The sequence below is a fragment of the Abramis brama genome, assembly GCF_963993115.1.
Source record: "Abramis brama genome assembly, chromosome: 9".
In the NCBI taxonomy this organism is placed as follows: Eukaryota; Metazoa; Chordata; class Actinopteri; order Cypriniformes; family Leuciscidae; genus Abramis; species Abramis brama.
The window spans coordinates 37,980,146-37,994,638 of NC_139971.1; the positions used below are offsets into that span (position 1 = coordinate 37,980,146).

Here is a 14,493-nt window from a genome sequence, read left to right on the forward strand (position 1 = left end):
TTTCTATTCACATAGTAATAACTACAGTAAGCCGTCTCTCTGACTGTTACAGTGAAATTCACTGTTTGTGGAAGCCTATAGATGCCACTTCAGATTATGTATTACGTTTAATGTAAACATTGCACGTAAGTCTAACTATGCCAATATTAATAACACTACTGGTTCGTCGCATGAATCGAACGAAATGCAGCCGTCATCATCTGTGCAGCAACAGATCTAAAATGAACTCAAGTGACTCTAAAAGTGTGTTTGTCGCTCTGTCCGAGGTTCTGAAACCAGATCACGTGACGCCACTGCCTCATTCAGCAGTGAGCGCGCGCACTGGTTTATAGAGAATTTCACGTGAGAACGCGACAAACCATCACTCGCATACACTGAAGCCTACTTCTCTCCGCTCCCCGAGTCACAGAAGAGCTTACGGGAGGCATTGTGTATCTTTTTCCCATAGCTTGAACACAGTCGACAACATTACGATGGTAGACTTTGGCATTCTTCGTTTTTCTCTGCGCTTCTTCCGTACTTCATGCCAAGGCGGTGATTGCAGTGGATGGGCAGAACGTGCCAGGCTTCGTTTCTAATCCAGAAAGTGCCCGTCTGCTCGGGGATCTCGTGCTAAGAAGATGTAAGGATCGAAACAAGCCGTCCCACCCCCCCGCCCCAAAACCAGCATCTTCTACACAAAAATGCAGAAGGGAATTCGACTTAATGATGGTCATGTCACCTACCTGGGTCTTTTGGCAAAGAAAGATGGCACGAGGCGAGGCTGTTTAAGCAAAAAGAGCTCAGACAACACAAAATGGCACACCAAGTGGTTTGCTCTGTTGCAAAATATGCTTTTTTATTTTGAAAGCGAGTCCAGCTCGCGACCTTCGGGATTATACCTGTTGGAGGGATGTGTGTGTGACAGGGCGCCCTCACCCAAACCTTCACTATCAGCCAAGGAGTGCTTAGAAAAACAGGTACGGAATGACAACTTTTGTGCATACTTCAGTAATGCTGATATAGACCGTTCGAATAGAGTTACTTTTGGGGCAGGGCAACTAAAAATGGGTATTTTCTGTTTCCAGCCAGCAGCGACTAGGGGTTTGTTTTATGCGTAAAAATGATGAGCATGCGCTCGAGACAACCAACAATTTTACCACCAGGCAGCATCTACTGCCTTGCTCAGTGCTCGGAGATTATTATTTTTTTCATCTGATATTTCGTTTACTTTTTTCAAGTAGGGTTTCTCTGTCATGTGTACTTTTCTTTGGAAATGAGCATCTTTTGAGCGACCTCACGTTACGTTACAGTTACATAATATCCGTATGATTATTGATATACTCACTCTTGGGTCACATATGGACAAACCCAACCGTTGGTTTATATTTTTCAAACCCAACGGTTGGGTTTGTCCATATGTGACCCAAACATGGGTTGAAACATCCCAGCATTTTTAGAGTGCTAGAATTTTTGTGATTACATAAATTATTGGCTAAATTAATTAGCCAACAAATATTATATGATTTACTTCTTAGTCATTTAAAGGCCTGGTCCAAGCAGCAAAAATGCTGTCATCATTTACTCACCCTCAATGTTTCAAACATGACTTTCTTTCGTTAGTGAAACTCAAAAACAAACGACAGCTTCAGTCACCACTCACTTTCATTGTATGGAAAACGAGAAAATAAAACTGAATGGTGACTAATGCATTACATTAGTCCGTAACATTATGCCTTGCATTTCTCTTTGTCTTTCACTTAAGACATAACATAAGGAGAGGAAATGACAGAAGTATTTTAAGTAGGCCTATTACATCGGTTTATGCAGTAGCTAAACTTAATTGTCAGTATCACGCTATAGTCAACAGTTTACCGACGTTAATATCCGTTTAGCTTTCCAGGAAAAATGGATCTTATTTTTCAGCGTTTCTCCTCAGAGACATTTAAGTTTTGCCTGTTCCGCTCTCTACTTCACACAAGAGAGAAAATGACGCTAGAGAAGCACTTTAAAAACCTCAGAGTCGCCATCATGCGGAAAACTGGCGTAGAATCGCAGTCTGTTTGACGTATTGATTTAATTCCCGCGCTGATATTAATAGCATCCTACCTTGGCAACTGCGTCTTCACAACGTGTTTAATAACAAATCGCTTCCAAAACTGAACTTTATGTTCACAAGACACTGTTTGGGCGTCTGGAAAGGTGTTATGTATGCAGCATTTTTATGTTCTTTGTTCGTGTTATTATGATCCAACCATTACAGAGACGCTGCTGATTAGGCTAAACCCAGTGATTCCTTCAAATATGTCAGATATGTTAAAGTAGGCCATTTAATGTGGCCTAGTTATCATTGAAACGATAATGTTTTGTGCCATCCTTGTTTGATTTCAGAGTGATTAGGTATCAACATTTTTACATATGCTCCTAGGTAGCCAAACTTGCACTCCACATTTTTTTACTTGTTCAAATGTGATTGCTTGGTAAATAAATGAATTATACTTTTGACAAATAGGATTAAAATGATATGTGTCATAACTAACATGAGAAAAGCAGCTTTATTCTACGTGGATACTATTCTACATGGTTGGTCTTCAATGGAGCCCCCCATGTTGAGATCACATGACCAGCAGTGTCATGAAATAAAGTTCAACAGTGCCCTATCACTTTTTTTTTAGATGCCTTGGTTCAGGAAGTATTTTCTCCTTTGTGGTTGAAAAATGTTTTTGTTAAAAGCCATGAACTATACCAGCCAGCTACAAGGTGAATCACAATACAAACTTTAATTTAAAGCAAGAAATGTTTGACAATTGGACAAAAAGACACCAGTACAAGACTGCGTAGTTAATGAGGGAATGTGCAGTGGCCGAGAGAGCTCAACATGCTGCAACTGAAGAAAACACATGCAAATAGAAAAAACACCGGTTTGACAACACATGTACTGCAAATAGCATTTATTTTGACCTGGTTTTAACCATTAATTAAGCAACAAAGTGTATTTTCAATAACCTTAAATGTTATTTAGTTAGTTTAATGTTATGATCAGGATGTTAAAATAAACAAAAACTCACCTTTCAGGTCATCGACAACACCACTGACAAGTAGACATTGAACAATAAGCTTGTCCTAGCCAGGTTTGTCACTTGTTGGGGTCCCCTGGAAACATTTTCTTTGTGGTTCATACTGTTTGCAGCACGTTTCTGTATCTGATTGCGTTGTGAGTATTTGCAGTGTGTTTCTGTATTTGGTTGCGTCATGAGTATTTGCAGCACGTTTCTGTATTTGGTTGTGTTGTGAGTATTTGCAGCACGTTTCTGTATTTGATTGCGTTGTGAGTATTTGCAGTGTGTTTCTGTATTTGATTGCGTTGTGAGTATTTGCAGCACGTTTCTGTATTTGGTTGTGTTGTGAGTATTTGCAGCACGTTTCTGTATTTGATTGCGTTGTGAGTATTTGCAGTGTGTTTCTGTATTTGGTTGCGTCATGAGTATTTGCAGCACGTTTCTGTATTTGATTGCGTTGTGAGTATTTGCAGTGTGTTTCTGTATTTGGTTGTGTTGTGAGTATTTGCAGTGTGTTTCTGTATTTGGTTGCGTTGTGAGTATTTGCAGTACGTTTCTGTATTTGGTTGCGTTGTGAGTATTTGCAGTGTGTTTCTGTATTGGGTTGTGTTGTGAGTTTTTGCAGTGTGTTTCTGTATTTGGTTGTGCTGTGAGTATTTGCAGTGTGTTTCTGTATTTTGGTTGCGTTGTGAGTATTTGCAGCACGTTTCTGTATTTGTTTGTGTTGTGAGTATTTGCAGTGTGTTTCTGTATTTGGTTGCGTTGTGAGTATTTGCAGTACGTTTCTGTATTTGGTTGCGTTGTGAGTATTTGCAGTGTGTTTCTGTATTGGGTTGCGTTGTGAGTTTTTGCAGTGTGTTTCTGTATTTGGTTGTGTTGTGAGTATTTGCAGTGTTTTTCTTTATTTGATTGTGTTGTGAGTATTTTTGCAGTGTGTTTCTGTATTTGGTTGTGTTGTGAGTATTTGCAGTGTGTTTCTGTATTTGGTTGCGTCATGAGTATTTGCAGAGTGTTTCTGTATTTGGTTGCGTCATGAGTATTTGCAGTGTGTTTCTGTATTTGGTTGCATTGTGAGTATTTGCAGTGTGTTTCTGTATTTGGTTGTGTTGTGAGTATTTGCAGTGTGTTTCTGTATTTGGTTGTGTTGTGAGTATTTGCAGTGTTTTTCTTTATTTGATTGTGTTGTGAGTATTTTTGCAGTGTGTTTCTGTATTTGGTTGTGTTGTGAGTATTTGCAGTGTGTTTCTGTATTTGGTTCTGTTGTGAGTATTTGCAGTGTGTTTCTGTATTTGGTTCTGTTGTGAGTATTTGCAGTGTGTTTCTGTATTTGGTTGCGTCGTGAGTTTTTGCAGAGTGTTTCTGTATTTGATTGCATTATGATGTTTTATTAACAAAGTTCGGAAGGAGCACATTCAGATAATTAACCTAATTAACACAAGAGGAGCGCATTCAGTTAATTAACCCCATTAACAAGATAAGAGGTTTATATACAGCAGACTTCATTGACAGTTTATCAGCATCCCTTCACCACCCCATCTCCTCACTTCTAGTTCTAACTATTCCTATCACAACCGGGGGGAGTACTCTGGTTTCGGGCCAAAATCCCAGACAACACGCCAAATACGCATAACCTTTACTCTATTGTAAGTGTGAACTCGTGAAGTGAGTATTTGCAGCACGTGTTGTCAAATTGATGAAGATGTTTTCTTATTTTGCTGGTGTTTTTTCTATTTGCACGTGTTTTCTACAGTTGCAGTGTATTGAGCTCTCTCGGCCACCGTAGAAAGAACTACATTTCGAATGACATAAATTAAAAAACAATGGATGAATATAAATGATTCATAAATTAATATGAATTTTGTAGTTTGAGAGCGTAGGGAGATCGACTCAATTATGCTTGTCACGATTCTCTGATTGATTGAGATTTATTTGCAGAATCATGGGTTAATAGTTTTTCCACCAAGAATTAACTGTTCAACGTGATTATTTAAAAAATGTTTAAATAATGGGCTAATTGCATCAACAAAATCATTTATCTTTGATTAAAAAACTCAGAGCTCACATGTCTTTCTTTAAAGCTTTGTAAGTTATCATTAAAAAACAATTCCCCTGTGGAAAAATGAATGAGATTTTTACTTCCTGACCTTTATTGAAATTTATTGGACCTGGTTACTAATAATAACAATTATAATGTCAATAATAATCATTTCACTTTATAAACCCCTTTTCCAATGTTTACAAATTATAAACATAATCCGTATGGTATGGATCAGCATGTGTGTTCCACCAGACAGTCCAAAAATAATCCGTATGAGTGGAAAAATAAAATGTCCTCTCAAGCGGTCCGTGCTGAAGTGATGACCTGCAGCTACACAAAGCGACGACAAACGGCAGGACGTCAAGTGGTGGCCATGGCCGACACACCACCAAATGTCTACGTCTAAGAAACAGCCGCACTGCATTGAACAGGGAGAGAGATTACGACATATGGTGCACCAGCACGAACCCCCCCAACAATGCATACAATTTGGTGGGATGGAGTCCAAGAATGTGGACTTTATAGATGTGTGCAAAACGTAAAAGATTGAAAGCAGTTTAAACCTATAGGTGTCAGTGTAAGAGCCAGTGAAAAACACAAACTCAGTGCACCTTTAATATTCAGCAACCTGATGCGACAGCGACTTAATCAATGCAGCCATATGGCAATCTGAAGCATTCACTATTTAGAATAGTTGTTCATGAAACAAAATCTCTAAAAAACTGCATCAGTTCTTCCTTGTTTTACAAGCACGTCTTTTGACTACAAGCCAGTGGTGGAGATTCACATAGCTGAAGATGTTTTACCTTGGTTAAACCTGCCTAGCTGTGTCTTAAGACTGCAGTCACAGTGCTTATATGTGTGTGTGTAAGGACCGCAATTCAACGTGAGTCTTGGACCTTCCTGTGAACAGCTGTCCCTGTGCTGACAAAGCAGGATGCGGCATGGAGTTTGATGCTGTGCATGTCTGTCATCCTCTGAAGAACAGAGCGTAGTGAGAGCGACGTTACCTCACAATCAACGACTCGGTGTTAGACTTCACGCACGCTTCACCCTTTATATTAGGCATGCAAACTGTAACCTCATTCAGTGTAAGTCATTTGCATGAATAATTTACCCTGGCAAGCTTTGTGTTTTCACTCAAAATGCATAAATGTAAGTTACCTGCCATTTTTCTAATACTTGCCTTGAGCAGAGCAGTCAATATAGATACTTTCTATAAACCTACTATATACTTTCGGTAGTATATGTAAATGAACAATGTTAACTCGTTCTCTGTGTTACCTGGACTGAGAAATTGACGTTGACAGCGAAAGTGACACTTTTGATGCAGCTTGTTTCAGCCACAAAATATATTTTTTTACTTTTTATCTCACAATTCTAACTTTTTTTTCCGCAATTGCGGAATATAAACTTGCCATTGCAATTATGCCATTGCAGAACAGTTATTGTAAGGGTAGCTTTGACACAGACACAGTTCGTAGTCATCCAGTTTGAAATGTTGACTACAAACATTTTCCGTCACTGCATTCTCTCCGTATTTTCGATTCTTTGCAGCCTTTATCCACTGTCTAAACGCGCTGGATCCTTCACTGGAAACTGAAAGTAACTCACTCCCTCTAAACGTTTACTCTTTGAATTCTTGCACCTGGGAACAATACAAGTCAACAGCATTATGACTAAAAGTTTCCTAAGAAGTATTTCCTACTAAAGCAAGGCGGGATTTGACTCTGGTAAGCGTATCCATAGTAAACTGGTGGGAGTGGTCTTGGATGGCAACATGCCCAGTGCATTGTGGGTGTTGAAGTTTTTCTAAGTATTTGCCAAAAGGAAAGACAACCACCTTTTTTTTCTCTGTTTTCTCTATTCAGGTAGCACCGATTTAAAAAAAATATTTTTCCCCTTTCTTCTGTATAGGCAGACAAGTTTTATTGAAACCCCTTCAATGAACACATAGCAATAATTTTAGATAATAAAAACATTAATCAACAGTCATTATTTTGGTTTAAAATTCACCCATTCTATTTTCTAAATGCATGTTATTGAATGAATGATTCATCCATATTTTTTGTTTAATTATCTCTTTATTTTGGCTTCTCTTTGGTGACTTCTTCAATCATTGAGTCCCTTGTGTAGTTAAATCCCTACATCAGGATCGGATGTTCTTTTAGTTCCTGATTATTACCTTCATTAGATCAGATCTAAAGTCTGTAGACCTAATGAGGTTCTTGTAACCTCTTATAATCTTAATGTAGTATTTGTTCCATATTCATATTTAGCTTTATACTTTCCCTCTACTTCTCCAGGTGTGCCAACTCACAGAAACAGGAGCAAAAAGTGGGACGCTCTAAGAAATCTAGAGTTTGGCAATACACAGGTGTGCAGGTGTATATTTACTTGCTTTTTGGGGGGAAAAAATCTGCCCAATTCAGTCTGGGATGTACAGATTATAATTTGTGTACAGACCAGTCTCCACATCTTTGCTTGGAAATTTAAATTTAATTTCCAATTAAATTTGTTTTCTTTTTGTTGTGTGTGTGTGTGTGTTTTTTTTTTGTGTGTTTTTTTTTTGTTTTTTGAGATTGCAGTGTTCATGGCTATTCTCTAATCTGAAAAAGCACTTACTCAGCACAAAGGGTTTCTGGGCAATCTGCGCACTGGCGTGCTCATCACAAATTTGTGTTTTATTGAAAACCATCCTGCTACCTTTTCTTTCATTGTCATTGTATTTACATAGCAATCACTGCTCTACCATTCATTTATAGGCCCTTCTTTAATATATCTGCATTTGAGCCCATGGTTCCTATGGCAACTCCTATTTGCATGAGAAAAAGAGTGGTTGGAGGGATGGTGTGTGTATGTGTGTGTGTGTGTGTGTGTGTTGCGGGAGCATGTAGCAGTGCGTTGCGCCTCCTTCATTAATGCTAACGCTGTTTGGGCTAAATTTGTTCTGTTCAGTACCTCTGAGGGGTCAGGGCCCATTTATAGCAAAACACTCATCTCTCTTTTGGGAACAGTTGCATTTCTGCAGCTCAACAGAATGAGCGAGTGCATGTAGACTTACTGATGCTTGCTATTTTGGTCTCCTTGCAGATTGCACTTGCATTAGTGCTCAAGACAGACATAATACAGTTTGTTCTTTACAGAGGAATGGGAACATGAAGAATGATGCAAAAAAAATAAAACGGCATACACCTTGCTAGAGCTGTGCGTTATGGATTTGACTTGTAACAGAATCACAACGGTACACTTTTATTCTTTTAAAAGCCATTTTCTTTCCCACAACCATGGTTCACTTCATTTAGCGAAGGCTGACGTGACAGGTAAGTAACAGGTTGCAACGAAAAGGGAGATATGGTTGTCTGATGAAAGAATCTGAAACAACCTGTCTGATACATTATACAGCAACTTTCATAATGTGTTTTATTTACAATTCCTTTGTATCGTTTACGCAGACTTAAAGATAACAGTGATCATTTTTGAATGTCATATCCTTTATTTGAAGCACCCTATCCTCCATTATCTGACTTAGTAATAGTCACTGTTTTCTGATTTGTAAGCTTGCAAGTTGCAGCACATTTGGTTCGATATTGCCGGTTTATTCTGTCATTAATGAGTTTTGCAAGCATTTTTTTTTAAACATTGTTCTTCAAATGTCCCATATTGTGGTTTTAAAGCACTGGATTGATCTCCCAAAAAAAGTTATCTTTATCGTGTGTGTGTGTGTGTGTGTGTGCTGTGCGCGCACTCAAAAACAGTTAGGTAAGTAAATATACATGACTCATCTATGAATTGAAAGGATTAAGCCAGCTTTGAGTCTTGACCTTGCTCATGGAAAGGAACTGGTAAAAGAAAAAACGTACTTCAACCATGAGAATTATGCAACATTACAGTATGTCATATATCTAACAATATGACATGTCTAAAAGATCAGACCCATTAATCACTGCTTTTGTGCAGAAAACTTGTGTATCAATGTGATCAATCCCTAATTCACCCAAGATCAACCACAACTGACTGTTTGCTAAACTTCACCTTAGTTACTGTTGTTCGCTGAGTCAAGCTTTACAGAACGTCACACAGGAATGAATTGATGAACAGTGAATTTTTTGTGATAGATTTCTCTCTCTCTCTCTCATTTTTAGAGTAAAACACTGAGATGTCTCGTACGTCTCTACAATACTTGTCACCTACATCAATTTACCTTGGTGTAAATGTGTGCTTACTGATGTTATACATGTTGGTTTGTGAATGAGAAGTGACACAAAGTCTAATCCAAGAGATGCACTTCTCAACATTTATTTAAAAAAGAAAAAAAAAATTGCCCATGCAAGTATTTTTCTTGAATAATAGCAGAACGTTTAATGTTAACGTTTTTTTCAGCACTGTTTTCCAAATATATTATACAGGGATCTGTGCATTTGGACCTTTCTGCTTCCAGTGGGTCTCCACTGCATGAGACAAAAGACTGTGATGTAATTTAGCAGCGCTGAGGCGTCTTGAAGGTCTGCCATGCAGCAGAAATGGAGGTTGTTGGGGATTCAGTGCTAAGGCCTGGCTTTCTGAAATGAAGAGAGACGGGTTGCACATACAGAGCCATAGCCACTAGCGCACGGAGTTGCTAGGTAACAGGTAGCATACAGTTATGTAATGCGCCATGCTCCCAGTTTACGTGTTTTATGGTATTCCTCTGGAGAGCTGGAGCTATCTCAGGCACAGGGAAGTTTCCCTCAGACCCAGCAGATCCTGCGTTCTCTGAACTCTTCACGCACTCGCACTCATCAGTCCGAAAGATCAGGGAGGTGTCTGGTGTTCCTGGTGAAATTATGCATGGTGTACTATGTCATATTTGCATATGCAAAGGAGTTTTTGTTTGTATTTTATGTTGTACCATCCTGAGATGCTGGGCCGCGGTACTGGAAGATTCACTGAAATGCCACATTCAAAGCTGTCAAAAAAACGTGTTCGCAACACAAAGACTTGTTGTCATGTGTATATGGTTTGTATTAATTTGTGCCAATTTTCTTCAGCTCCTTGACAAATGCACAATGCAGTTCAAACACTGGACTCTATTAAGAAATTATTGCAAAATAACCCAAAACAGGGTAAGGACCCTGACACAAAACGAGTGGTTTTGTATCACCCTGGCATTTTCCATAATTTTTTTTTTTTTTACATGGCTATTTATTAGATAAATAAATATAAATAGATATATTTCCAATAAATGCTATTCATCAAAAAACGTATAACAGCTTCCACAAAAAAATATTAAGCAGCACCACTACTTTCAACATTGATAATAATAATAAATTTAGAGAAGTATAATAAGAAACGCAGCCTTGGTGAGCATACGAGTCTTCACAACTTGAAGAATTTCTGTATTCGGTCGCTGTGATTTTGCCAAGTAAGGCATGTTCCTGGATCAACATCTTTTGAACAACATTCCTATCCAAAAACATCGTCCTAACCCTATCCCTACCCCTAAACCTAACCCTACCCATAACTTATCCCTAAAATCAGAGGGAAATGATAAGTGATTAAGAGTGGTGTAGAAGCTCCTAACCCTCTTTGTAAGCCTAAACTTGGCATTAACTGTAAACCTATCCCTCAAAGCTGATTGGTTGATTTCTGTTCTGTCTGTTTTACAGTATTATTTCACTGTCAGCTTCAACCATGAGAATCAGAAGGCTGTGGAGCTTCGTACAGAAGACGTTAAGGACTGCGATGAATGGGTGGCAGCAATATCACATGCCAGGTGAGCAAACTCTTTCAGTGATTTTAAGATCATATATAGTCTCAGTTGTCTACTTCAGTGCAAAAAGGAAAAGAGATTAAGTCACTATGTTTATCATGCACACGCTGTGAATATTTCAGAAATCCACTGAACGTGTATTTACAACTGATTTCTGTAAGATCACTCCTTATTCCTTGGATTTTCCCTGCTATGTTGGGATGTGCTTAGGGATAAGTTGAGTCAGACTAGAACTTGCCTACAGAGAGAAAAGGCCGTCTTCTCATAATGACAGAGTTCTCTGCTTTTGTTTATGCTTCCTATGCTGTTCCATACACAGCTTAAATGTGATGGGGGAAATGAATACAGAGGAGGATTTTTTGCGAAGTGGACAGATTCCATGTCTCATTATCTATAATTAGCCTGAAGCTTGTTTAAGCAGTCTTGGATGTTGTAGAGGTTCTGCTGGGAATATTGTTTATTTTTAGTAATGAACTTTGAGTTGTATTCTCTGTTGGGAACTAACAAACAAAGCACAACATGTTGTGTCATTAATAACAAAGAGTCGTTATGCAGTCAAGGATTTATGTGCATTTTGATATGGTTTCGGTTTATGTTCATGTGAGAGTTAAGGCATAAGGGTTAAATATATAACATATTTATATACAACACACAGTATAACTGTTTCAAAAATCTATTTAATTGTTTATATGGTGGAAGTTTTAATAAAAAAAATAAGTAGATCAGAAAATGGTTTGGGCTTGTTGGTTTCTAGTTCATCTAATTGCATTAACTGACTAATTAAAAATGATGGTTGGAGGTATTTTGCTATATATTATGCAGTTCTTATAGAAATGCTCTGAAATTGAATAATGAATCACTATTTTTCACTAATCACATAGTAACCCCATTCATACGGATCCGCAAAAACAAGTAAAAACGCCATATTAGGCCAGTAGTGGGCGATGTCACTTTGTAAAGAACCACTACATGCCTATAGACTGCATGCACATGAGATCATCATTTTCACAAATTTGTGTTTTTGTAGTTTACATGGAGATGTTAACGTTTTTCAAAAACTTGCACTTTGAATCTCATTTTCAAAAGTTTGCATTTTCAGGTCGCCAAAACGCCGGTATCGTGTAAATGAGCAACCGAAACACGTTTTCAGTTTTTAGATGAAAACGGTGTCGTGTAAACGGCCCATTAAAACATTTGTGCTATTGTTGGATAAGGCATGACTTGCATTGAATTTAAGGGGAAAATATAGCAACAGAATTAACATATTTACAAAAATAAGGGCACATGAATGCCAACAGTGGGAAACTACATTTCCCATCATTCCCTGTGTCAACTTCTAATGCAGATTGTTTACTCTTAATTTTGATGAACTATCACTAAAAACACACCCTGCCTTTGTGAAAAACAGAAAAGAAATATGAAATTGCCAAACTGTGAAATTGTGACACTGACAATTCAGTTTGGACATCACAGGCATAAATTGCTATTTAAAACATATTAAAATAGAACATTTTATTTCTCAAAATAGTTATTTCTCAATATTTCAATGTCTATATTTCTCAGTATTTTTGATTTAAAAAAAAATGCAACCATTAGTGAACATAAGAGACTTTAATTTTTTTTTATAAAGCCTAAACTTTTGAATGGTACTGTATGTTTGGCTTGTTTGGTTCATGCATTGGGTTATTACATCAATTAAGTATCAAAAAACTCATTTAAACCCCAACAGCTTCACACACAAGTTTTGCGGATATCAAACACTCAGAAGACTCTCTTTCATATCAGCAGGTCTAGTTTATTTTGAAGAAGAGCGGGTCTTGTGTTTGCAGTGAGGGCGTTCTGGTCTCAGTCTGTACTGGAGGACTATTTTGGCTGTTTATCTCTGGATGCCCTGCAGCGGTTCTAAATCTGTGTGCATAAACATGAAGGCGTCTGGATTTGCTTGCTGTTTTGAGATAAGCGCTGCTCCAACAATTCTGTTTAATTGTTGAATTTGAGCATTCACAGTTTGCTCTGATAAAGTGTGTGCTTATGGGGTTACGTGTTAACACTGTGCCTCTGCTAATGAGCTTTATTTCTAGTGTAACGTGATGTTCCTCATTGTGTGGAGTGTGTGCGCACTCATGTTTGTATTTGTGTCCTGAATGCCTTTGTGGATGGTTGTGTATGTGTGCGTTTGTATTTATATGTGTGTGTGTGTTCTGTGTGCAGCTACAGAAACCTGGCCACCGAGCATGAAACGCTCATGCAGAAGTACCTCCATCTACTCCAAATCGTGGAGACCGAGAAAACAGTTGCTAAGCAACTTCGACAACAGATAGAAGATGGGGAGATTGAGATTGAACGTCTAAAATCAGAGGTAAAATTTGTAATTCAAAGTGCTCTAGGGATTGTTTATCTATAGTGAACATGCCAAAATCCAGTCGAATATATCAGCAATTTTATTGCATACTGTATCAAGATGATTCTGCCTCTCAGAGCTGAAAAAGTTGTGGGAAAAGTGTAAAATATGTGCAAAACTACATATTTTCTACATCAGCTAGTCGATGCATTTCCTGAACAGCTAGTTAACTAGTTTGCCTAAGGAAGCCCTGTATAAATAGTCTGGTCTCTGAACACGTTTCAAAGGGGACGTTTACATAAGATGTGTTTGCACAACAGAATGCAGGGGTTATTGCCAGCGTTATCATCATTACTAAAAATTACAATTAAAAAAAATAAAATAAAAATATTTTCTTTAAGTGAAATTTTAAAAAAAATAGTATAACGGGGAAAAAAAAACTGAAACTAATTTTTTTTATCACTAAATTAAAGCAAACTAAAATAATAATAAAAAATAGCCAATAGTTTTTTATAGAGGATATATTGTAACAAAAACAGAGGCTGTGGTTGCCAGAAACTCACTATAAAAAATACATTAACAGTGTTTCAGGTATTACAGGATAGCATATTGCTGCCTGTATATTTTATGACTTATAACCGTAGATTTCATCATTCAAGTGATTTAAAATTAATATAATAGTCTTGAACTACCAAAATCTGCCTTTTACCTTAAAATATACTGATAACCACCATAATAATACAGGTGGCACAATACAAATCACATGATGAATCAGAGTTCATTGTTAATGGACTGCACATAAGACACAAACATAAATATACAGACAAAATACCATCAGGGTAACACACATGAGACTAAAATAATGTCCAAAACCCACACATTTTTACATAATATTTCAGTAAAATTACATATAATGCAGTGTTAACCCATTTAAATTTTCAGTTTGTATGATAAAGTAACATACGATTAAGGTTAACAGGTTTTTACTGTAGCATTTTTTTTCTGTAAAAATTACCAACATTCTTTAAGTGTGGGGTTGCCTTTTGTAATGCCTGATCAAACAGAAACATAGAATGCATATAAAAATGTACGATTGAAGATTATAAGCTAAGCTAACAGGTTAATTGACTAACAGTGTGCAAAGTTCAGACATCGATCAGTTAGTATGCAGAACTAGAATTTACTGTAAATATATTAAAATGAAAAAATATATAAATAATATAATATATGAAAAAACTAGTCTGTCACACTTATCAACTAGTAGTCAGTTGTCGCATGACTAGTCTATCCTCGTGACCTATATTACATGCTCATTGCTTTTCTG

At 37.4% G+C, this 14,493-nt stretch overlaps 1 protein-coding gene across 1 annotated transcript in view; it reads left to right on the plus strand.

The window, feature by feature from the left end:
• The first annotated feature begins 328 nt into the window (after nt 1–328).
• The window catches only part of rasgrf1 (Ras protein specific guanine nucleotide releasing factor 1), a 41,057-nt gene continuing 26,892 nt past the window's right edge, over nt 329–14,493 (plus strand). The window contains exons 1-3 of the mRNA XM_084124897.1: nt 329–959; nt 10,725–10,831; nt 13,040–13,187. Coding sequence (XP_083981023.1) covers nt 684–959; nt 10,725–10,831; nt 13,040–13,187 — 531 coding nt within the window. The 5' untranslated portion in view covers nt 329–683. The remainder of the gene's footprint in view (nt 960–10,724; nt 10,832–13,039; nt 13,188–14,493) is intronic.